The 26,021-nt window shown below is 42.4% G+C and overlaps 1 protein-coding gene and 1 long non-coding RNA gene across 2 annotated transcripts in view; both read left to right on the forward strand.

The window, feature by feature from the left end:
* Nucleotides 1–26,021, forward strand: part of SKAP2 (src kinase associated phosphoprotein 2) — a 102,649-nt gene that overhangs the window by 24,199 nt on the left and 52,429 nt on the right. Inside the window, exon 5 of the mRNA XM_081883415.1 lies at nucleotides 24,428–24,505. Coding sequence (XP_081739541.1) covers nucleotides 24,428–24,505 — 78 coding nt within the window. The remainder of the gene's footprint in view (nucleotides 1–24,427; nucleotides 24,506–26,021) is intronic.
* LOC309353881 lies at nucleotides 19,157–22,105 on the forward strand. Its single transcript, XR_014162110.1, has 3 exons — nucleotides 19,157–19,183; nucleotides 20,302–20,376; nucleotides 21,995–22,105. It is a non-coding gene; the product is annotated as an uncharacterized lncRNA (long non-coding RNA).

The raw sequence follows: 26,021 nt of genomic DNA on the forward strand, positions 1-26,021 counted from the left end.
CTGGTCCTGTTAGCTAGGGATCATGGGAGTTGTAGGCCAAGACATCTGGAGGGCCGCAGGTTGGGGATGCCTGCTGTAGAGGATGTGGGACAAGCAGAAAGTGTCCTTTTTCTTACCATGTGCAGAGGCTTATAATATGAGGGAAGAGGGGCAGTGACTCAGAGTTCTCCTAGGGTGCCAACTACCCTTACTTGCACTGAGCTAATGGACAGCCACAGGTTCTCAGTCCTGTAGGAGTTGTAATCATAATAAAGCACAATTCTGGTTTAGGGCTGTGTTCTACAGCACTGTTGAGGAAGGTGTACTGGGTTGATTCCTAGTTCACTATTTTCTTTGTGGAATTTTTGACCCCTATTAGATTGTAACTTGTTTTCACGAACACTTTTTTGCCATCCTTTTTTCTTGCCATCAAGGATCTATACTGGCTTGCAGCCACCTTGCATTTATGACTTCTCCAGAGTTTTCCTTCTGCCTTGTATCGCCAAGCTTCTAAAGGTAAAAACATGTTCCGTACCCTTTTGGCCATTGTTGGCCAAATCCTCCTTCTCATAGTCTGCTAAATTTTAAACTTCAGTTGTTTGAGACATCTTTCATTGCTTCTGAACCCTTCGTTTGTATTTCACTTCGATGCATCACACTGCACCGCTTCTCGGTTTCCTTTGCAAGGCCATCATGTTTCATTGCAAATAGTTGGCTATGGGCTTTATAGCAGCATGCGAGTGGTAGAACCTGTGACCAGCCTTGTCTGACATAGTAAAAAATGTCTTAAAGCAAGTGATGTTTCAGGGAAGCAGTGGTATTACCGTTGCTTGGCTTTTTGCTTTTTGCAAGAAGTTGGGAAAGAGACTCAGAAACAACACTGGGTATCATGTCTTGTTTCTTGGAAAAGTAATGGAGAAAGGGTGTCACACTTGTCCAGTGTTCCCTTTTCTGCTTCAGATAGTATTTCAGCCTTAATTGTGTAGGTTGCTTGTGGGCATCCCATTGACATCTGACTGGCCATTGTGATAACAGAATGCTGGATCAGATGGTCCTATGGCCTCATCCAGCCGGGCTGCATTTATATTCTTATAGCTTTCTGCATGCTGGGTCACTGTGCGTGGGGAACTTTTTCCAGCTTGAGGGCCTCATTCCATTACAGCTAAACTTCCAGGAGTCACGTATCAGTAGCATATGAGACCAAAGCTAAAAGTGCAAATTCACTTGCTTTCATGGTCATCTGTTCATACACAGAGATTGCTGACATATCCCTTTCTCTGCCATAGGAATTGGGATTTTTAAAAGCCTCCTATTGGAGTGGAGGTGAATCTTCTTTGAGATTTCAGCATTGGAGGAGGGTTAAACTGTGATCTCAACGAGATCGTTCCCCCATATGGCAATTATGCTTGAACAAGGTTCCCATTGGCCCCAGTAGGATATTAACCCCCCCATTGTCTTGCGAGGGATGGGAATAGGGGAGGCTACAGGCCTTGTCTCCAAAGCCATAATGCAGAAGCTCTTGCCCTTAAGCTTCCTTGCTTGCTTTTGAGTTTTCTCAGTGATTTCTTGCCAAATGAGTAGAGCACAAAATGCAGCTTCACGGTGCACATATTTCCAATGCCTGTAGGAAGCTTTCCATGGCAGTGCTTAGAAATACATTTAACTAATCCCAATAATTGCCAGCTACCAAATTAGGAGATGTCGCATTGTCAATCACAAAAAAAAACATTATATCTCATTCTATTCCATTTCCATTGGCAGTTAACTTGTCATCAGAATGGATGAGAACCTGATCACCTAACCAGGTGCTTAATAGTTAGGAGAAAGAAGTTTCTAAAGTAATCTTGGGGGGGGGGGGAGAAGGCTGCAGAGAGTTGGTGATAATTGATTTACTCTATCACATCTAACTATTCATTGTTTTCATTACTACTTCCCTTGGGCAGTGATCACAGGATCAGGCTGCCAGTCTGTGGGCATAATTTTTCCAGTAATGCCATCTGGCTCATTGGCACTTGAAGTTGTGATGGCTCCTTTGCTGTTACAATGGACTTTGTCAAATGGCTAGGCAGTTGATTAGAGTTCTTCTGCTAGTGGCTGCTAATTTTCCTGTACTATTGATTTTAATTGGTAATTGTATGCACTTTTCATCCCACTTGTGGACACGTTGAGAATTCAGTACTGTACTGGAGACATTCTGGGAGGTTATTATATTGTTCGCCTGTAGTTTGCTTCTAAGAAGTTCAGGTTCCACAATTATTCTGATGTTTCAGCAGAGAAATTAACCCTTCTGGAGTTATCTATACTGATAATGGAAACTATGCTTGATCATTCTGGAGAATACTTTTTATAGTCTATGTGTTCATTTTGCATTGGTAGACAGTGATGCTCCAGATACTGAAAATTTCTGTAATGGATGAGGGACATAACACTTAACTGCAGTCAGCGTTAATCCTGATTTGTTAAGTTTCCTAAACATACAGTGAAACTGTGGTGTAATTCTGCCTGAGCTGAGCATTGCTTTTAGAGGGCATGTACAGGAAGACATTAATGGGGCCTCCTGGTCACATTTCAAGCAAAGAAGTGGTGAAGTGGGAAAACTGCCTCCGCTACGCTGCAGCAATGCACATACATAAGAAACAAAACATAAGACACAGAAAGGCTACAAGATCACAAAAGCAGCACAGAACAATACCTTTTAGAAAAGGTATTTTAAAGCAGCCGAAAAACAATAAGATAGGGAGAATTTGGGAGCAACACAAAGTTGCCCTCTTTCTGGTAGTAGCTGTCTCCTACAGAAATTGGGGTACTTGCAGAAGATTGTCTGTTGAAGAGCTCAGTGTAGTCTACACATGGTGCCCCAAATTTACCTATGTGCATGTGCTCAAAAAGCAGGTAGCCAGTACCTCTAGAGCAGGCATAGGCAAACTCCGGCCCTCCAGATGTTTGGGATTACAATACCCACCATCCCTAGCTAACAGGAGCAGTGGCCAGGGATGATGGGAATTGTAGTCCCAAACATCTGGAGGGCCGGAGTTTGCCTATGCCTGCTCTAGAGCCTGGCAACCTATGAAGGATTTCTGGCCCCTTGAGAAATAGACCGGCTCCCAAGAATGCAGAGGTTAGCCACTTGTGCCTTAGCTGGTGCATCCTCCCTTTAATATATATGCATTAGATAATTTTCAAGAATTGGAATTATAAAGCACAATACAGCTTGCATGTACTATAAAAGTACAGTCTCTCTCTTCATTCAAATTCTTCATTGTTATTTCCTCTTCTAAAATTATGCCAGTATTGTGTGTGTGTGTGAATCCCGATATCTGTTTTATCAAAGCACTTCATGAAAGGGTAGGTTTTATTATAGGCTACACTTAACGCTCTTCCCTAAACCATAAGCAACAGCTTTCATTCGGATATATTTCGTCACTGTATTTCCTTGCTGCAGTCGGTGAAGCACTCTGATTATGTGCAATATTTAATGGTAATTCTGCAGAGAGACACTGCTGAAAAATCATACTTGAGAATTATACTTAAGACTTGGAAGAAGGGTTTCGTCTTCACTTTCTAGCTTGCCAAAGCTTAAAATGGACCTGGACGGTAAGTGAATTAAACTCGCATTCAGTAGCAGGGATGCAAAATTCATTATGAAGAAGGGATCCCATAAAAAAACCCGCTAATCCGTACTCGGATATTTTATCCTAATAATTCTAGGTGCGTTCAGCCTAATGACGGTACTGGGATCCAAACCTTCTCATGCATCAATGGAAAGCAGCCCTGTGTGGACCCAGCTTGTGTGTGGAAGGGTTGCTGATTCTCAATATGGTCCCATATGGCCACACCGGAGCAGCTTTTGGAGGGGCTGCAGCAGGAAAAGGGAGCACATAGATGCAACATTGTGCAAGGCTATTTGGATCCCAGCCCATGTGTTCAATTTGTGTGTGTTAAAGTTTAGGCTGTTCAGCAAAAAACAAGAACGTCCCTCCATGGAAGGTTTATAATCAGCAAGTCGTGATTGGTTATACATCCTTTCTGAAATTGCATCATATCTTTTCAGCTGTAACTAAAACGTGCAGCTTAAATGTTTCCTCTAATCAATTGTATAGGATGCTGCCAGACCATTAAGATTTATGCCACCGTCCATTAAAAAAGAAAAAGAAAAAAGGAAAATCCACGGAAATGGTTTGTTTCACTCAAACGCGGAGATAGGAAATTCTGCCGCATTTTTCTTTAGAATCACGGGGAGCTCGGTGACCTTTTGTGGCAAATTATGTAGAAAGAAAATATTTATATTCATTTAAAATAACCTCCGTGAAGAAATAGTCTCATTACCCTGTTTGATCAATTTCTCGTAGCCTGAGCTGTAGCATGCTGCTGTTGCCATTGGGTGATGGAATACACTGAGAAGTGGCTAATGGTGATGATGCTCATCAGAACAGAGTTCAGCCAGCGGTCAGCAACAAATAATTCAAGACTGTTTCTAAGTTTGTGGCTGGTGGAATTTGCTTTTCGCCCCAAGCCAGCAGCAGTGCTGAGCTGGGCTATTTGATTACAAGGGGCATATTTGCCTCTTAGCAACTGCACATTTGCACAACCGACAGAACTATACTGTCTCCAATGGGTCTTTCTCCCTCCCACCCGCCCAAACCCCTTTTTTGTGATGGTGGAATAATGCTTTATTGTTTCCTGACAGGCAAACGATGCCTTAGTTGTTCCATAAGAGTCTACAACCAATTTTGTATTTGTCCTTTGTAGATTTCTAGTGATTGCATTGTTGCTGGAAAAAAATGGCTGGGGTGAAGATGTTTGCAGACAGAGCGTTGAGGCCGTATGTTTCTAGCTGCCGAGTTTATAACGCGCTATGTTTTACCGGCAAAGTCAAAATGATGCGTTCTCATCACAGTTTGAAACAGCTTTTCTCAGATATTAACCTTTCCCACTCAGAATAAGGCTTTTAATACCCATGTGTGTTATCTCGCGGAGCACTTCAGTTCTCTTTGACCATAATAATACTGCGTCTATGTGTTTGGTTATTATGGTAATATGTAAAGAATTTACAATTTCCACAGGAAATGGAGCCTCTGGGAAAAAAACGTGTCAGGAGATGAAAAGTATTTATAACCCAAATAGTTAAGGCACAACTGAGTGAAGAGGGTTTGGGAAAGATGCTTTGAGTTTTATGACCTCAAGAAACCAGACCAGGAAATCGCACACTGGTTTTTATAGCTTTATGGCTTTCTTCACTCCTCAGCTGTGTTCTGACTTTCGGTGTATTCATAGTCAAATCTTTTGGAAGAATTTTCTTTTCGGCCACTGTGATTTTTCTTAATAATTCTATTATAACAGAACAAGGAGCTTGTTGTCACATGGGATGTATATTCATATTATTGTGATATTTAAAACAGGAATGGTAAGGTAGAGATAATTACTTTTACTATAGGACTTGAATCTTTGATTTTAGATTTTAGTACTGAAAATTTGGGAATCTATAGAACACCCCCCAGTGTATTTTTAAAAAATGTTTTAAGATTTCCAAAGTTAAAATAGTAAAGTAATTCTGTACATTACTATGGCTCTGCAATATCTGACAGGAGTTTTGCGCTACATGAAACCATTGTAAATATTATTATTTTGTTTATTGCTCCTCTTTCACCAGCAGCTCGCAGGGCAGATTACAATTTAAAATTCCATATTAAAAACAGTGAAAACAAATTGCAGCCACAGGAATAAAGACAGGATTAAATATATAAGAGTCCACTTAAAATACTAATTTATTGGAATTGTTGTCAGAGTACATCACTAATACAGACGTCTTTATTTGGCTAAAGAGGACTGTTGTATTTCCAAACCCCTTTGTAGGGTAACACAAACCCACACACACACGGTATGGAGCTGATATAGTCTGCAATGCACGTATCTGGGAGTAAAATCCTATTGAACTCAACTGAGCAGGATTATGCAGCTAGTCAGTTTTCTTTTAGCACGGTAGAAAGTTAGGCGCATCTCACTAGCTTTACATGTATTACTGACATATATTTTAGCATTGATGTGAACAATTTCAGCTTCACTAATTTTACTAAAAAGAAAATGAGAACTGTCATGCTAGACTTTGAATACTGGTAAGAGATGCATAGATCATAGCATTTTAATGGCGTGTAAAATTATTTGCTAGTCAACAATGTGAAAGGTTTCCCCCCCCCCCATCTTTGTTTATAGTAATAACAATGCAGTATTAAAACTGAAGTGCTATTACTGTAAGCTGAAGTGAAAATTAGCTGGTTGATTTTTTTCTGCCTCTTTGAAAGGAGCTTACATAGCATAATTCAGAGAAGCTTCCCCCGCCTCCCTGCTTCTCTGATTCACAAAAGAACTTTTCCTTTGAGGGGTTCCCACATATGCACTTGGGCACCAATTAAGTTTCGCTTTGTGGAATGTGGGTAGTTGTATGTGTTTTAGTGAGTTATTTCTTCAGAGTATTTTAATGCAACACAGTTAACACGATACTAATATTTTGAAGTGCTTCCTAGGATATAATCTGTGATCTAGATATATTATCATTGTGTTAACATCAAACGCAGCTGCCTCTTGGGTAGAACTTAGGAAGCTGTCGCAGTGGTACTCTGAACCCACGAGAACATTTTAAAGCCAGGAAATGAGGAATAGCCTATCTAATTAAAGTGACAAAGGGGTTTTTTTTGGCTAGGAAGATGTAATTAACCAACTTGGTGTTTGGCCAAAATGCTGAGGTTAAATCCCCCAGTCTTGCTAATTAGACTTTTCAGTTTCATTAACAATCAGTAAAACTTGATTTTCTGAACAGCGTCCTAAGCGCACTCTGTTCCATCTTGGAAATTCCTTTTGTATTGTTTTCAGGCTGCATAAGATAACCCACCTTGTCTTTTGCGAGCAAAAATAACTGAAGATTTCTGATTTCAGATGTTTGTTATGTTCTCTTCAGAGGACAGTTTCCCTGAACGAACAAGGATGATACGTCGGCAGAATTGCATTAATGCACCATCTTTTGGGTTATGAACCACATGTGGGAGGAAAAGGGGCCTGTGTACAGTTTCTGGGACCTCAAACATCCTTCCTAGCACTGAATCGGGAACCACTTCTTGCACAGTGCCAACATAGTCAGCACTGTCAGTTTTGACAGTGCTGACTATCTGAGCCAGGGGAGCAAATCCTGGGCCTTTCTTCAGACATTTGAACAGTGTTGCTGTGAGAGAGGTGGCTGTCTGGGTAGGCATGCACGAACGTGTATACAGGTGTGTTCATGAGGCCTCTTGTCGTTTCCAGACCTTCAAAGGCAGAGCTTTCTAACGCATATTTCATTCCATTTATTATGACAGCTTTAGTGAGATTAGCTCACCTTCCTCCTGCGTCCCCAAATGCCGTCTGAAACAGAATAGCCACTGGGTTTATCCGGAGATGAGCAGAGAAGCTACTGGGTGACAGGGAGAGCAAAATGGAGGAAAGGATGGCTCCTCTGGGGAAGGCAGTCTAACCTTGCCTGGAGATATAAAACGGAAACAGCATGGGGAACTCCTAGTAAGTTCAGTGGCTGTTGGAGACGTGTGTGTGTGTGTGTGTGTGTGTGTGTGTGTGTATAAGGCATGCCCCTCTTTTGACCCACCCCCCTAGGGAAAAGTAATAAGAGAAAGTCTCTTGAGGAGCAGAATTGCTTTTTGACAGGATTTGACCAGTCCTATCGCTCTGCCGTTTGGAAAATCCATTTTCTAAAATGGCAAGCTGGACCGTACTGCAGGCACCACCCCTCCTGCCGATTGGTGGGCATGTCACTAGTTTATATAACACACGATAGAATTTTACAATTATGCTTGCAAGTTAGTACTGGTTTTTTTAATTTTCAAGACTTTAATATGAAGTTAAAATAGCAACCCATGAAAACCCTTGAGTTGGGTGTTGAATTTCACCAAAGTAAGAAAAGGATATAAATGTCATAATAAATAATAAAATTCCACTTGGCTGGGACAAGCTATAGTTCCTTATGCAAAAAGTCATTGTTCAATCCATCCAGGTAGGTGGACTGGTACACCTATTGTAAACCTTTGCAATGCTCTTATATATTCTTTTGTGGTTATTTTTATGTCAGGAATCACTTTTCTGCTCTGTTCTGCTGACTTCCATTAATGCCATCTGGTTTTTATTTGCATACCGGTCTCCTTCGAGGAAAGGCATTTGGACCTTTTCTAGTTCGTATTTTTAAAAAAGTAAAATAAGGGAAAGCATAGTCAAAATTATATGAAACAACGAGTGCTGTGAAGAAAATGTTTGGTAAGAAATTGGAGTCTCTCACACAATGCTAGAATTCAGCACCATTTAATGAAGTCAGTTGGCAGAAGGTTTAGGACTGAGAAAAAGGAAGCACTTGTCACACAACACATAATTGACTTATGGCATTCATTACCACAATATGTGGTGATGGCCACTGGCTTAGATGACATCAAAAAGGGTTAGATACGTTCATGGAGGGTGGGTCTATCAACAGCTATTAGCTATGATAACTAAATGAAGACTCCATAAACGGAAGCACCATATTTCTGAATGCCAGATGCTGTGGACAAACAGGGAACTGCTATCATACTCACAATCATCTTGTTAGTTCCCAGAGGCCTCTGGCTGGCTGTTGAAGACATGATGATGTACTAGGTCAGCCTTGCTAACCTGGTGCCCTGCAGATGTCCGGGGCTGATGGGAGCTGCATTCCAAAACATCTGGACGGTGTGAGGTTGGAGAAGGCAGATTTGGGTGGATCTTGGTATCTCCTTCAGCAAAATCACATTATGTTCTCATGCGAATGGTGTTCGATCACGTTCATCCTAAGGAGCTCCCTGCTGTATTTTTGTAATTGTCATTAACCTTGAGGTTTTCACTTGTTTTGTAACTTGTGATCCCTTTAAGCACTTCTGTACATTTTGATGGCAACCACCAAAGACTCTGAAGCTACTGAATGTGCTACGAGGATGTGGCACTAGCTGTACAAGGGGGAATCAGGAGCATCCAAGAGCCCCAAATGGTAGTGGGATTGCTTATAGACCGAGGAGCAAACTGTGCCATGTTTGAAAGTATTGCAACGCAGAAAAGTAGCAGTTTACATTACTGAATGCCCTCTGATGCCATGCTATGCCTTGTCCATTTCAGAGGGTGGGACTGGCTTTCCTTTAAGCAGCTGTGGCCATATATTTAGGGGGTTATTCATTTGTTTCTTTGACTTATAGCCTACCTTTCCTTCAAGGAGCTCAAGGTGGCATACATGCTTTGCACCCCTCCTATTTTATTCTCTCAACAAATCCTATAAGGTAGGCCTACGATAAGAGCCAGTGGCTGGCCCAAGGTCACTCAGTGAGCTTCATATCTGAGTGGGGATTTGAACCCTTATCTTCCAGGTCCTAGTCCAGCACTCTTAAACCGCTATACCGCAATGGCTCCTTGCCTTCTGTGTGTAAGTACAGTGGTACCTCGCAAGACGAAATTAATTCGTTCTGCGAGTTTTTTCGTCTTGCGAATTTTTTGTCTTGCGGAGCACGGATTCCCATAGGAACCCAAAAGGAAACAAACTTGCAAGACGTTTTCGTCTTGCGAAGCAAGCCCATAGGGAAATTCGTCTTGCGAAGCAACTCAAAAAACGAAAAACTCTTTCGTCTTGCGAGTTTTTCGTCTTACGAGGCATTCGTCTTGCGAGGTACCACTGTATATGCACTTCCGATTTTTCTGTTTTACCTGGTGTTCTATAAACAACAACCACAAATTTGGCACATCCCAATAGTAATTGCATGACACCTGAAACTGCACCATCTGTGGTGTTTTAAATAAGAGTTCTTGCATCCTAAGCAAACCTATTTTTTTAATCACTGCAAAGTAAAACGCCAAGCGTTAATCAAGTGGAGTCATGATGCAGTTGGAAGTATTGGTGAATTGTGTGTGTGTGTGGTGGGGGAGAAACACATTTTAATTTCAGCCTGCCTCAGAATCAGCAACTTTCATGTTTTTACATGAGCAGGCAGATGCTGGCAATGATGTAGCGCGGCACATACTAGCAGCAGGGCTCTCCCACTGCTGACAGGAGAAAACACCTCATCTTCTCTTTCATCTTAATCTGGACTTCTGCTTAATAGCTGCTCTGTTGTATTCGCAATGCTGTGGGTGATGCGATGTGCTCATGAAATTGCTACGTATGCTTGTTTTTCCTCAGCAGTTACAAGAAAGTGTAACAGTGTGGTGTTTGCAGGTAGGGGGAAAGAAAGCAAGTAAACCTTAATGGACGGTGGAGCTCTTTATTCATTTCAGAGCAGGGCTGTTGTGCTCTGAAGCAAGGAACAACATTTGGGAACAGGGCACATGGAGCTTAGGTTTTCCACTGCACTGCGGTCAGATGCTAAACACCCTATGATGGTGCGTCTGTTTGGATTCCCGGATAATCAGAAGAGCAGACGCAACAGAAGTGCTTTGAAGAAGCATACAATTGTCACTGTCCTCAGACCCTCCAAGTGTCCTTATTTTCCCAGGACAGTCATGGATTTACAGAAGCAGTCCCGTTTTCTGATTTGATCCTAGAATGTCCCGCTTTTCCTTAGGGCATCCCTGTTTACACTGGAGAAATGTTGGAGGCTATGGAGTTATCCGACCCCTGAGCCGCCTGAAGGCAGTCCTGTAAAGTGGAACCTCGGAAGCCAAACACCTGTAAACTCAAACATTTCGGCTCCCGAATAATTGAAATACCAGAAGCAATTGTTCCAGTTTTCGAATGATTTTTGGAAGCCGAATGTCCGGCGTGGCTTCCGATTGGCTGTGGGACGCTCCTGCAGCCAATCAGCAGCCGCGTCTTGGAAGTTCAGCGTTTTGGAAGTCGAATAGACTTCTGGAACGGATTCTGTTCCAATTCCAAGGTATGTCTATATAGGGAAGGGTTTTTTAATGTTTAATGTTTTATTCTGTTTTTATATCTATTAGAAGCTGCCCACAGTGACTGGGGCGACCCAGTCAGATGGGCGGGGTATAAATAGTAAAAGTATTATTATTATTATTATTATTATTATTATTATTATTAATTTAGTATTATTGAATATTATTACTATTTTCATCAGAGAAATGTTGGAGGGTATGTATCCTATGGTAAATGCCTGGCACAGGACTGGCAGTCTCTTCCTTTTAGAAACTCTAAACTATTATACATGTTGATAGAGTAGAAACAGAAAATTTGGTCTTGAAGCCAGAAGTAATAGGAGTGATTTGGGCGCACTCTAGAGGCAGGACGAAAGACTGAGCCAGCTTGATACTGTTATTATTCCACAGTGGCATAATTGCCATTAGGATGAAATTGATTCCTTTTTGAGGGAAGAAAAAAAAAATTGTGGGAGAAACTTCTTTAAAACCCGCCACACATTTATCTTGTGAGATTATACTTTCATTCTGGTGATGAATGTTTGAATGGGAGAATTTGATGGAAACCTTTCAGTATTAAATTCTGAAATATGGAAGAATGCTACCAAACACTTCCAGATTGCCTTCTGTCTGTCTGCCTCGCAAAAGACCCTCAGTTAAATGGACCATCCTTAAATGGTGTCATTAGCTCAAATTGAAAAGACAGAGCCCGAAGCGAAATAATTTAATTGTCTTAAAAGCACTTCCTACTTTGGGTGCGAAGATCTCAAAGCACTTTTTGTCGCCAGGTAATTTATCTAAAAAAAATTCTTCCTCGAATTCTCTGTCAGATTGCCGAAAAGTAATTTTCAGCTTTCATTAAAGTTTGAGGTTCTGAAATCTTTTCTCGATACCTACAAATTGTTGGGGAAAGTTTCCTCTCACCCCCTGCTTCCCATACTAAGTTTCCTCATGCTCCTGGTACTGGCTGCCTTAGAAGAGATGCTTTAAATGTCAAGGATTGTGGGTAAAATTCATGCCTGAAATGAACGTATCTATAGAGCACATGCTGTACATTCCAGGGGTCTAAGGTTTAACCTCTGGCCTCTCCAGTTAAAAGCATCAGGAAGCAGTAAATGGGAAAGGTCATTGCTCAATAACCTGGAGACTGGGACCATATAACACCAGTCCTGAAAGACCTACATTGGCTCCCAGTACATTCCTAAGCACAATTCAAAGTATTGATGCTGACCTTTAAAGCCCTAAACAGCCTCAGCCTGGTATACCTGAAGGAGCGTCTCCACCCCCATCGTTCAGTCCAAACACCGAGGTCCAGCTCCAAGGTCCTTCTGGCAGTTCCCTCGTTGCTAGAACTGAGGTTATAGGGAACCAGGCAGAGGGCCTTCTTGGCAGTGGCGCCCGCCCTGTGGAATGCCCTCCCATCAGATGTCAAGGAAATAAAAAACTATCTGACTTTTAGAATAAATCTGAAGGCAGCCCTGTTTAGGGAAGCTTTTAATGTTTGATATTTTATCACTTTTTTATTCTTTTGGTAGCCGCCCAGAGTGGCTGGGGAAACCCAGCCAGATGGGTGGGATATAAATTATAAAATTTATTATTATTATTATTATTATTATTATTATTATTATTATTATTTGACCCCTTCTTCCCTTGCAGGGAATAGAACGCCATTTTGGGATCTGCCATAGGTGCCAAAATGTCTTGGGTCAGCTCTTCCTGGAGAGTCCTTGCCAGTAAGTTTAGGCCCAGGGAGTCACCAGCCTTTTTCAACCAAGGGGCACATTTTGAATTTCGAGAGAGTGATGGGGGGTGCAAGTCACAAAATGGCTGCCTTGCGGGGCATGGCATAACACAATTGAGAGTGCGGTCATGATGAAGTTTTTTCCATAATTGTATTTTCATACCAGAAATGGCTTAAGCTGTTGAATTGTTGCCTAGAAAGGAAGACAGAAGCAGCAAAAGTGCATTAAAGGGGAGGGGGACTACACTACACAACACAACACAACACACTAATCAATTAATTGCAGCTCTGATTGACAGTGGAACCGTCTCCCTTGGGAGCTTGTGGACTCTCCTTCCTTGGAGGTTTTTAAGCAGAGGTTGGATGGCCATCTGCCATGGATGCTTTAGTTGAGATTCTTGCACTGCAGGGTTTTGGATTAGATGACCCTCGGGGTCCCTTCCAACTCTACAGGTCTATGATTTCAGTGCACTGTGGGCCACAACTGGGTCACAGGCCAGTGGTTCTCCACATTTTGGGCTTTGGGTTCATGAATGGCATTATGTATATGTGCTACTCCCTTTCTTGTAACTTCCAGTCTCCTTTACCCATGATATACCTGGTTTATTTCTCTCTGAGCCTCTTCTAATGTCAACAAGGGGAAAATAAAGTGCTGCCACTTTCTACACTGCAGGGTTTGAGAAGGGACAGTGCTGTGGCTCCTCATTGCACCATCATACCTCCCCCTCCACCAACAATGGCGTCAGTCTGTTAAAAATCCTTGTCTGCAGTGCCAAAATCTGTGTTTGAATGTGGTTATTCCATAACATTGTGGGCTGCTTTCACTCCAGCTCAATACATTGGTTTTGAGCAGAAGAAAAGCTCAACCCTTACTGTCAGTGCAGTTACAGTTCTGTACAGTCGTACCTTGGTTTTCAAACAGAATGCGTTCTGGAAGTCTATCTGACTTCCTAAATGTGCAGAAACCAAGGCGCGGCTTCTGATTGCGCAGGCACGCTGGAAACGATAGCGGAGGCCACATCAGACGTTTGGCTTCCAAGAAAACATTCAAAAACTGGAACACTCACTTCCGGGTTTCAATTGTTTGGGAGCTGCAACGTACGAGTACCAAGGCGGCGTTCGAGAACTAAGGTATGAGTGTATTGCCTTTATTGGCATTCTTTGACTAATCAGTTCTAATCCCATACAATATTTTTTGGGTTCCTCTTTTACTGCAAGCTGTTTGTAGAGAGACAATATTTGTGTAGAATAGAGCAAGCATCATTGACCATGGTATGCAAGCATGTGTCATTTTTTTGGCAAGTTTTTGAAAAACAATTTATGTGTGTTCTATTTTGACCAGAGATAATAGTGGGGCCATAACAATAAGTGTGTATACCACAAGCAATGACACATCTATGGTAATGCCTTCAACTCTCTCCAGAATGCTGTTTGCCTCCACCTGTTGTTTGCTTCCAAAACAGCCTCTTCATTGATTACCGTGGCTCTTAAGGTATCCATAACCGGTGTCCTGAATATTGGTTTCACAAGGAGCTGCATGTTGTGATTCATTCAAAACTGAATTGATTCGTTTGGCGTAACTCAACTTTTTGCTAGTTGTCAAGCATCACGTAACAGGAAATGAATAAGAACCATTGGGTTTCAAATTGTTGGGTCATTCTCACAGTTCCTTTTCTGTCTTCCAAAATGGAACCAGTAGTTGCTCCATATAAACCCAAGTGCATTCAAAGGGAGATGCTATGAAAAGAATCCAGTATTTTTAACTCTGTAAATGTTGGGCCTGGTAGCTGCCCTATACTGAGTCAAACCATTGAGTCCATTTGACTCAGTATCATCCTGACTGATTGACAGTAGCTCTCCAGGGTTTCAGTCAGGGTTCTCTACCATTCCTTTTTTGGATATAACAGGGATTGGACCTGATGCTCTACCACTGAGCTACAGCCCTTCTCCAGATCTGCAGCAAATGATAACCAGCATTGCGGAGTCATTTAGTCTTTAGTGCTGGTGCTGATGCCTTGAGTTGGTTCTGGCAGACAGATGCTGGCCTGAATCGATGCATTCTTGTAATCTTCATTTTTTTGGCTTTCAGATTTTAAAAAACGTAGTCAACTCCTAGGGGCTTTGGCCCCCACAATAAAATATCTGAAGGGGCTGGGCCCCCACAAAGATGATGGGAATTCCCATTCAAATAGTGTGTGTGCACTGCGTCATGTGATCAGTTATGTGGGGTAGGGCTTACCTGGGGCTCCATGATATTTAATTCAAGTTGGCACCTCTGACTTCTGCATTTGGCATTCATGCCCCTTGAGAATAGAAGTCCCTATGAGTAGATTTTTAAAGCTGATCCTATTATTTCCCCCCGTCCCCACCTCCCCGGCATTATTTAGTTCTCCCAATAAACTGAACCATCCCAAGATCGGTTGGAAAGGTATCCAATTTTCTCCTCGTCACTGGTTCACTGCTGGGTCAGCAAACTCTTCCGAGGAGAGAATGAAAGGCCAGGGGGTGGTCCAGAGCAGGTAATAGTCAGCTCTGTGTATCCAGGTGAGAAGGTTCATAGCTTCCAGACCTAAGCAATTACGGGGTAAGAATCCTCAGATAATTCAGCCAATAAAGGTGTTTAATGATAGTATGAACAGTTAGAGGTGGTGATTAATTAGCCTGGGCATTTTGGGCTGGCTAGTGTGCACACTGTACTACATACTGGCCATCAGCTGGTAGGCATGCAGTCTTGTAAAGGGCTTTCTGCTTTGACATTGGTCATATATCACTGCAGCTGTGCCCTTTGATTACTGGGAGGGCTTGTGGAGTGATTAATAGCCAGGATCAATGTTTCTGCCCAGCACATGACATTTGGTCACAGAGCAACCATATACTTATTCCCCCTTGGCACAACGCTTAGGAGAAATGAAGGATGAGACCTGCCAATTTATAGCTGAGGAGCTTCCAGTTTATAAAATGAGTCAACTTTGACTGTACAAGATTATTCCCCATTGAAATAATTAGTGCAGCATTAAACACAATTAGAGCCCAAACTATGGGAGCATGCTTGCTGAATCCAAGCCAGTTGACAGATGGTTAAAGCCTGATACTTGGCTGCCTGCAAGGCCCAAAGAGTTATTATTTTGCTGAGAAAATGAAAAAAAATGAAAAAAAAAGCCCAGAAAGTGTGGATGCCTTGTGTGGGGGATGGGGAAAAGATAAATAATGCAAATGCATTTTGATCTTTGGGCAAAAAAATGAAGCATTTTGAGAGTTTAATAAAATGTACGGCGATATGGAGCAGCAAATTATAGCATAAATGACTCCGAAGGGTCATATTGCATATTGCACATAGTGGTATTCTCCTATTCAGTACAACGAAACTGCTGTCTTGTAAGTGGTCATCTAATCATGCCTTTAGTATCTGCTAATTTTAGAGCTAGTTTCAAGGGCTCTGCATCCTGCTAGAATTTCTCTCCTTTGCCTCGAGAATGATGACTTTGCTTTAGTTCACTCAGTAAAAAAAACCCTCTTTGCTTAACTCTGAATGTGCAGTAATTGAGCCTTGGGGAATATTTTATTTTGATAATGTATATGTTGCCCCTTTTAGAAAACCTGTTTGGCCTTTGTCTGTTTTGTGAAAGGAAAGGTGGACTGTACACTTATATGCCTATTTTGAGTTAGGTAACTCTGCACCCCCCCCAGTTTCCATTCATAAAAATGGAATTCTGTCCTTTTAATCCAGGATTCTCTACCTTATGGCACCTTGCAGAGGTGGTAAGGGGGAAAGCACAAAAACCGCTTAGTCAGCCAGATTTTTTTCTTGATTGACAAAGGGAAAAGTGCTTATCGGGTCTCTTTTGAGGTCCTTTGGGGATCTGGGAAGCAAGAACTTATCACACTGCTTGTTCTTTCTTTCCTTACTTACCGTATTTTTCGCTCTATAGGACGCACCGGACCATAGAAGGGGGAGAACAGGGGAATTTTTTTTTCTTGTTCTCCCCCTCTAAAACAAGGTGCATTCAAAGTGCATTCACCCAAAGCTTGACTACCCACCACTGAAATGGATATTAAATGGTTCTGTTTAGTGGGCACATATTCAGGGAAAGTTATACGTGGTTAAGTCTGCCATCGTACATATAACTTACCTGGGAATTAGTTCCCCCTGAAATCAGTAGACTTAGTTCTGAGCAGTCTAAATAGTGAATAGTGTGCAATATGTGGTGCTTTCGGGTTTGAATCCCTTCTCAACCATGTTTGCATTTTTCATTCATTTTTTTTATCTTATTTTTGACGCCAAGGTCATTGGTTTGATCACCATGTGGGTGCATATGCATGCATTGCAGGGAGTTAGACTAGATCAGGGGTAGGCAACCTAAGGCCCAGGGGCACAATCGCCTTCTCAATCCAACCCGCAGACAGTCCGGGAATCAGCGTGTTTTTACATGAGTAGAATGTGTCCTTTTCTTTAAAATGCTTCTCTGGGTTATTTGTGGGGCATAGGAATTCGTTCATTCCCCCCCCCCCAAAAAAATATAGTCTGGCCCCCCACATGGTCTGAGAGATGGTGGACCGGCCCATGGCTGAAAAAGGTTGCTGACCCCTGGACTAGATGATCCATGGGCTCCCTTCCAACTCTATTTTTTCTGCTGAGATATGATCATAAGATTGTGGCAGTTTGCTTCCAGAAGATGTTGCAATGGCCACCGACTTGGATGGCTATTTGCTGGGGGTCACAACTGGCCAGAGGGTTGCTGCACTCAGGTCCTGCTTTGGGGTACCCACTGTTGGGCTAGCCCCACTGTTAGCCACTGTGGGAACAGGATGTTGGACTAGGACCAACAGGTGACTTCACTTCTGATCCTTATTAGAAGATCTAGAAAGTTTCAGGTGCATCAGGATGGCAAACATTGGTAGAACAGTAGGACTTGGGGAAGCCCAGTTAATAATTGATGGCTTTGAAACCTTAGCAATATTCTTATTTGGTACTTAAATATAGTTATGTACCAAAAACTGGTGTACTGAAGAATATAAAAAACCTGCTTGCAATTAGTACGAAGTTCATACTTTGCTCAGAATGGGGATCCTGAGTATCTGTGCATATTAAACAAATATTTTTTGTTCCTTCTGCTTGCACAAGGGGAGAGGGGGGTATAAAAATATATGCAGCATTTAGCAATCTCCCAGGAGCTGAAAAGGATGCTCATCTTTTCCATGCTGTTGGCACACGTAATGTTGTTAAATGTTGCCAGGGTATATGGCGTCCAGCATTCATTCTGCATATTTCTCTTGATACTAACTTGAGCAAGTTCTTCTAACGTGTAAACTGTTTGTTTTTCATGAAGGCTTTGGACATGGTTTCATGTGCTGGGTTCTGTTTCATATCCTTATCGCCATATGGAAACAGCGAAGCAGAAGGGGGAAGCACAGATATTCCTGCTTCGGCATTTCTAATGGCCAGTTTTATTAGAAGAGGAGGAGGCAGGTGTGAATGCTTGTGTAACTTAGATGGACGAGGGGAAGAGATAAATTTCTAGAATAGCAGGCACCCTCAAACAATCCTTCCGATGGTGTTTTCCTCTTGCTTGCGGTTTGCCTCAGGATTTCAGCATTCTACTTTGTCACTTGGCTTGCTGGTGCTTGCTGCTCATTCCAGCTGTTTCCCCTCTTTCCGTCTTACAGCCAGGCCTTAAGCATGAACATCTGTCTGGTAGAGCTATGTAAAAACCCATAAGTCATCAGCAAGACCGAAACTCCCTTATAGTGGAGTCATGTTAAAAGGAGATGGAACACACATTTTATGGGCACCTTATGTTTCTCCAAGTCACAAAATAAACCTTGCTAGTCTTTTAACATTTTTCTTAATCTTCTACTTGTTGCTTGTATTCATGTGAAAACAGTAAAACTCTCTCTGTCTCTCTATGTGCATATGTGTGTGTATGTATGTACTATATATCTTGGAAAGTTGTCTGTTTGCTATGCTTTTGGACACTTCTTCAGATAGTGTAGCTAAATTTCGCACGATGGCTCCTGAGAGCAAGGAGCAGGTTTTCATCTGTGTTTGGTTACTATTGGGTGCCATTGTTTTGGGGGGTGTTTCTTAGAATTCCTGAGGAACGGCAGGTACAAGGCTGCTGAAATAACATACAATTGCTGTGCGGGCCACAAATTGTTTGTCAGTTGCTTCAACTTCCTTAACAGTATTAGAGTTGAAGTCATTTGTGTAAATTGTGGGATATTTTGGGTGAAAGAAGAGAATCTTCTAGAACAGGCGTGAGGTGGCCAATCTGTGGTCCTCCCAGATGTTGTTGGAATACATGCCTGACTGACTGTTCTGGCTGAGGCTGATGGGAGTTGGAGGCCGGTAACATAGTGAGACCCACAGATTAGCCATCCCTGTTAGGATAATTAGCAATCTGAGGTACCTCAGGTATTTGTCTCAGGATTTCAGCATTCTCCTTTGTTGCTCGGCTCCGCTTTTCTGTTCTAGCATTGGGGCAGAGCCCATAGTGTCTCATGAGGTGGTGAGTGGCAGTGGTGCTCTTGCTGCAAGGAGCTATGAGTACATCTTCGCCTCACTGGGTGAGCTGCTTCTGGTTGTAATCTGGGAGAGAGATTTGTGTAAAAATGTGGAGGGGGGAGAAAGAAGCCCACAAAAAAACCACACACACCCCAACAGCAATATTTATAGATCTGTAATGATGATAAACTATGCTTTTACTCCCCGCCACCCCAGTCACATCAGGCAATGAAGTTCTTTCCAAAAAACCGAGGAAAAGAACTCTAGGTTTCAGAGGAGGGTTAAGACTTGCTGGTGTGCCACTTCATGATGTAGAGAGCCCCAATGGTTGCCTGCCCTCAATTTTGTGTGCTCATCTCACCTATGCCGATCTCTGTAGCCCAAACGAAAGCACATCAGGAAAGCAGAGGGTTGGTGTGCTGACTGGCCACTCTTCCAACCGTGGACATCCACATGAGATGTTCCACACCTGCAGAGGAGGAAGGTTAGTGCTGGAGAGTTTGGATTTGATATCCCGCTTTATCACTACCCGAAGGAGTCTCAAAGCGGCTAACATTCTCCTTTCCCTTCTTCCCCCACAACAAACACTCTGTGAGGTGAGTGGGGCTGAGAGACTTCAAAGAAGTGTGACTGGCCCAAGGTCACCCAGCAGCTGCATGTGGAGGAGCGGAGATGCGAACCCGGTTCCCCAGATTACGAATCTACTGCTCTTAACCACTACACCACACTGGCTCTTCCCTTGGAGGACCAAGGGAAAGTGTACAAGCATGGAAATTCATTTGTAAGCAAGCACTATACAGTATGTGAGACTGTGGAATGTGTTCACTGCACCTTGGTGCCTTAACATACAATCCCCATGTTTGCAAGTACCTAAAGCAGTGTTTCTCAAACTTTGGTCCCCAGCTGTTCTTGGCCTACATTATCCCATCATCCCTGAGCACCGGTCCTGCTAGCAAAGGATGATGGGAGTTGTAGTCCACCGACAGTTGGGGACCCAAGTTTGAGAAACACTGGCCTAATGTGTTTGCTTTAATCTGACATGGTTTTCGACTCTTGAATTAATTTGCAATGCATTTTTATTTTGCGGGAGTTCTTGGTTTGCTTCCTTTTTATGGCAGTTTGCAGCCTCTCCCCTTAGGTCCATCCTCAGCTCAGGAGTTTATGCTGTTTTGTTTTACAGGGCGATCTTTAATCTAGAACAAGTGCCATTATCTTGAAATAACTTTTGTCATGCCAGGTTTCTCAAGGAAAAGAAGTAGGTCAAATGTTGCAGGCATCATTTGCATGAATTCTGTTGGTGGCAAACTTCCAGGATTTTAGTTTAGTTTTGGTTATTGTTCTTTTCTTTTTAAGGTTGTCCCTCAGTAGAATCATAGAATTGCCAAGTTGGAAGGGATCCTGAGGGTCATCTAGACCATCCCCCTGACATGCATATTTAGAAAAAAAATTAAATGCCGTAAACCAGTCATCTATGTGTTGCCCTCCAGATAACTCCCATCACCTCCAAATGGAATGGCTGGAGAGGTTGGGATTGATGAGAGTTCATCTGGAGGCCCATCTCTAATATGAAGTATTTGCTTTGGTAAAAAATAAAAAATCTTCCTATGACTTAAGCAGTTTCCCATCTTTCCAGTTTAAAGAAAAAATGTCCACGAGGGCTAGAAAAAGATTCAGTGGTAAGGTGGTTATTGTAACTGGTGATGTGGGAGCAGGCCATGTCACTTGAAGTTAAGACCCTTTGCAAACATTTGATTTCTGGATGTTGCCTTCTGGCTCGCTAAGAAAAATCCCCGTGTTTGTAGAGATTATCCTGACAGTAGTAAGCTTTTGTCAGTTGTCAAGGCATGTTTAGCATGTGGAGATGTATTAATCTGACACAGCTACCATTGTAAGTGGCTGAAATAAATAGAGGGCTCAAACAGATGAAGAGGGATTAACTGTGTAGATGGAGCAAACTCTTCAATCACTAAACCAGTGATTTTACAAAGGATTAGCTTGCTTCTACAAATATTGATTACTGATTTGCTTCTCAAAATGAAGACGGCATCCCTTGTGCTGTGTATAGTGTGCCTTGTGAAGCAAACATCGTTCATATTAATGAGTTTGTCGTGGGTATTATAGGAGCTTACAGACATATTATTTTTTCATCCTCTAGCCATGCTAGATTTAAGATTGTCAGCTGCTACAAGTCCCCCTTTTGATCTTAGAGGCGTCATATTTATTTTCAACTAAAGTTGGCATATGGGCTACACAGTCCAGATAAAACACTGCCATGCACTTTCGCCCCAGAATCAACCATTTTAAAGTAGCATGGCAAATGAGTATATATTTGCTTTACAAAGGATATGATTATTTAAGAAGGGGAAAATGGACTCCTATAAGATTTAGCCGTCGGACATCACATGTTTTAATAGCTCTGTGTGTGGAATGCTCTCCCCAGGGAGGCTTGCCTGGGCCCTTCATTAAACATCTTTAGGCGTCAGGCAAAAAAATAAAATAAAAATCTTCAACCAGGCCTTTGGCTGATTAATGTCCTTCTAAATGTGTCATAGGAGAGGGGTTTATTGACTTTTTCTGTTCTTGTTATTATTATGTATTTTGTTAGTTTATGCTGTGACCCGCCCTGAGCCTTTAGAAAGTATTGTAGTACAGTCATACCTCGGGATATATACGCTTCGGGATGAATATTTCCGGGTTGCACAGACGCTCAAAATGATGTCACACACATGCACGGAAGCGCCGAAACGTGACGGACACGGGTTACGTTTGCTTCGGGATGCGAGCGGGGCTCCGGAATGGATCCCATTCACATCCCGAGGTGCAAATGGGAAACGGGAAAAACACAATCCTTGCTTATTTCCCTTTCTTTACAGTACATTTGATGAAGGAAGACTTACTTTGCTTTCATATGATCCTCGTTTAAACAAGGAGAGAGCCCACGACCAGCCTTTAAAAGAGCAGGAGGAGTCATATGCTGATGAAAGTAATCTCAGACCAGACAGTTTTTGCTACCTGACGGGTAGGGATGAAAGAAAAATTTACCGTCCTCATTTGCAGGGTGAAATGGCTGCTGAGTGATACTGATGACTCTGTGATATATAAGGTGGCTCTCTATGCCATGGCTGCCAGGAAGATTAGGAGGAAAGAACTGGATGGACTAGCGGTCAGTTGCAAAAGAGGCTCTGAGATCTAACTCGCACATTTTATTTGAGAATTACTTCTTATTCTGGGTAACAAGAAATTTTGGTGGATTTGATCATGGTTTTACTGCAAATGTAGCGACTGCTGTCCCCCCTCCCCTCCCTTCTTTGGATGTTGCAGTGGCCTTTGGCTAGCACAAAAATACCGTATTTTTTGCTCTATAAGACTCACTTTTTCCCTCCTAAAAAGTAAGGGGAAATGTGTGTGCGTCTTATGGAGCAAATGCAGGCTGCTCAGCTATCCCAGAAGCCAGAACAGCAAGAGGAATCGCTGCTTTCGCTGCGCAGCGATACCTCTTGTTGTTTTGGCTTCTGAGATTCAGAATTTTTTTTTTCTTGTTTTCCTCCTCCAAAAACTAGGTGCGTCTTATGGTCTGGTGCGTCTTATAGAGCGAAAAATACGGTAAATAAAAATGCAATTGGTCATTTGACTACTTATGTGCATGGCCGCTCGGAAAAGCTTAGCCACTTGTGGAACCCTGTCAAAATAAATAGTGCATTACCAATACAGAAATGAAACTTTACTGTTATTGGCAGTATTAAGCAAAAAGGTGTTGACGGTTCATAACTGTGGGAAGTTATTCAACTTGCGTCTCATTACAGAAGGGGGGAAATATTGTACTTTTTCATGGGGAGGGGTTTAAGGACAGAAGATATGAAAGGTAATGTATTATGGCAGTACCAGCTTGAATATATGGCTAGCCTGCTATAGCAGCACTGCTACAATGCCTTGGAAGCAAGAAGCCATGAGGTTTGGTTTAAGCAGATTGTGCAAAGAAGTCCTTGCTCTCTTTGCCAGATGACATAGCCAGAGACTCCCCAGTCTTTTCCATGTTGATGATGAAATTTCTCTCCAGTAACCCAAAAGCATGCAGACAATGCTGTGAATGACATAATTGCCTAGAGTGTCATGCTGGGAAATGATTATTCATGTTGCCCAATGCCAACCTGGATCTGGATGCCAAGAGCTCTTGGTGATCATTGTAATTTGCTGACAGTTGGGTAATTGCCTGCTTTGCAGTTGCACTCCATCTGATCCTTTAAAATCCATGCAATGCCTCTCTTAACTACTGTGATGTAGAAAAAGGAGCATATGGGAACTAAAGGGAGAAAATTAATTACTGTTTAATTATTTGCAGTATTTGTTGAAGTGTAGCAAAGAGGCAACCAATGGTAAAATGGTAAAGCTTTAAAAAAAATGAGGGGAAATGTGTGCTTTCAAGAGTTCTGTCTCAATTCTGCTGACTACTGGAGCACCCTAGTGGTATAAATTGACAACTGGCAGGTGTCCATCAATGCCTGGTATAGGAAAGATGATTTTAAGTACTAATAAAAGATGCCAAGAATAATTCATAGTGTATGTTATCTTAAATCTTAAGGTGTAATTAACGTTACTGATGTAACAAATCTTCAAAGGACTATTATTTAGAGCTGTCACAATGGGAAAAAATTGGTGTCAATTAATTGATTGCTTAAATCTTCCCTAATTTGGTGCTATTCATAAGCTAATTTTTTCATTCCTTTAAAAATATTTCTTTCCTAAAATAATGCTTAGTGAAAACACTCTATGAAAGGATGTTTTACATATTTTTTCTGTAGCAAGAAAAATGGCAGCTGTCTCTAAAATTAAACATCAGTATAGGATGCACCCCAGTTGTTGATAAGACTTGGGGATGTGCTTAATTTTATATTTGTGGACCTTGGTTATAGTAAAAGACAGGCATGCTCAAATGCACTCTTTACTTCACCAATCTGTGTAGTAACTAGTATCTGTTCTACACTATTTTGGGAACTGATGTTATGAATGCTGTCTCCCGCAATTGCACTGCTGCTTGAGGAAAGTAGAGAGTTCCTAACCAAGTGTGTCTCCTCCTAAAACACAGGAAATTATTTCCAAGCCACAGGAGGGCTGCCTGGAAGAGGGAAGGAAATACAACAATTTCACCCTTATAAGCCCCACCATCTTGGCTTAAAAGTGGGACTGATCCATGTCTACAAATAGACTGAACATTCACTAATAACCAGTGGTTATATTCCCCCCTGTTTGATAACGATTTGCCAATGCTTTTAAAAAATACTACCCACTACTGTTTCTCTTTTTTTCAGGGAATCAGTTCCTTCCAGTTGCAGCGCAAGACCTTCAGTGTGTTTTAAAATCCGGGTACCTGGAAAAACGCAGAAAAGGTAAGCAGCTTTGGAAAAGTTAAATTATGGCTTCTCTCTCCTGCTCCCCATTGCAACTACTGTCACTGGAAGCACAGGTGGGAAGAACTCTTAGCTAGTGGAATAGCAAGAAGTATTCAGAAGACTAAAACCACGAGGTGAGTGGCTTTCTTTGGAGAGTCCTGAAAAGTTTGAGGATGCTATAAAGAGACCTTTAAAAATGGGTGGAATTTGATGAACAGCATGAAGACGTGGGGCACTGCAGTTAACATGGGACTGAATGTGCTATTTTGGATCATCGCAATCCTGTTACAATGTTTAAAAACCTCTCTTTCCTTCTCCCTTTTCCCACAGCTCATGACTTTCAAGAACTAGCATGGGCTGTGAAGTCTTACAGTGAGGGCGGGGGCGGGATGCCAGGTCACAGTGAGAATTTTAGCCAGTCCTAAGAGATTCCTGGATGCAGGTGGCACTGTGGGTTAAACCACAGAGCCTAGGACTTGCCGATCAGAAGGTTGACGGTTCGAATCCCCATGACGGGGTGAGCTTCCGTTGCTCAGTCCCTGCTCCTGCCAACCTAGCAGTTCGAAAGCACGTCAAAGTGTAAGTAGATAGATAGGTACCGCTCCGGCGGGAAGGTAAACGGCGTTTCCGTGCACTGCTCTGGTTCGCCAGAAGCAGCTTGGTCATGCTGGCCACATGACCCAGAAGCTGTCTGTGGACAAACGCCGGCTCCCTCGGCCAATAAAGCGAGATGAGCGCCGCAACCCCAGAGTTGGTCATGACTGGACCTAATGGTCAATGGGTCCCTTTACCTTTTAAGAGATTCCTATGCTCTTCCCCATAGGAGCCAACTCCTAGGGGCCAAGGATGGGCATTGCCATTCAAATGGTGTGTGTGTGTGTGTGTGTGCGCGCCATGTCAGTTATGCAGGGCGGGGCCTACCTGAAGAAACACAATTATATATTGTAAGAATTACATTCCCTGTTGTAGCTAGACTAACTCCCAAATTCAGTAGGTATTGCTAAACACCTTGAAGTGCAGAGAGGATCAAGCATAATTCTGTAGATTGAACTGCTGGATGCAATTATTTTAAGAAAAGAGTCCCCCCCCCCACACCCTTATGGATTTAAGACCTTACAAGCTGCAGAAGCAAAATTTAAGTTGGAAATGATATGAAGATGCGCATATTTGCGTAACCTGCCTCTTCAAATTTTAGACTTCTGAAGGGGATGCATTGTAGGCCCTCCATCATACAAGATTGCTGTAAAGCAAGACTGAGCTGGGCCAGTGTTTAAAGATCAAGAAAGGTTTGGTAGGATGTACTTGGAACTGTTAACTCACTATGCTGGAAGTTGAAAAATAGCTAGTTTTTCCTTGTCTAAAGTTTTGCCATTCTTCAACCACCTACTGATACTTCAAGGAAAGGGGGAAAGTCTTAGGAAAATCTCTCTCCCCTCCCCTCCCCTCCCCTCCTCTCCTCTCCTCTCCTCTCCTCTCCTCTCCTCTCCTCTCCTCTCCTCTCCTCTCCTCTCCT

The sequence above is a fragment of the Podarcis melisellensis genome (assembly GCF_964234715.1).
Source record: "Podarcis melisellensis genome assembly, chromosome: 12".
Classification (NCBI taxonomy): domain Eukaryota; kingdom Metazoa; phylum Chordata; class Lepidosauria; order Squamata; family Lacertidae; genus Podarcis; species Podarcis melisellensis.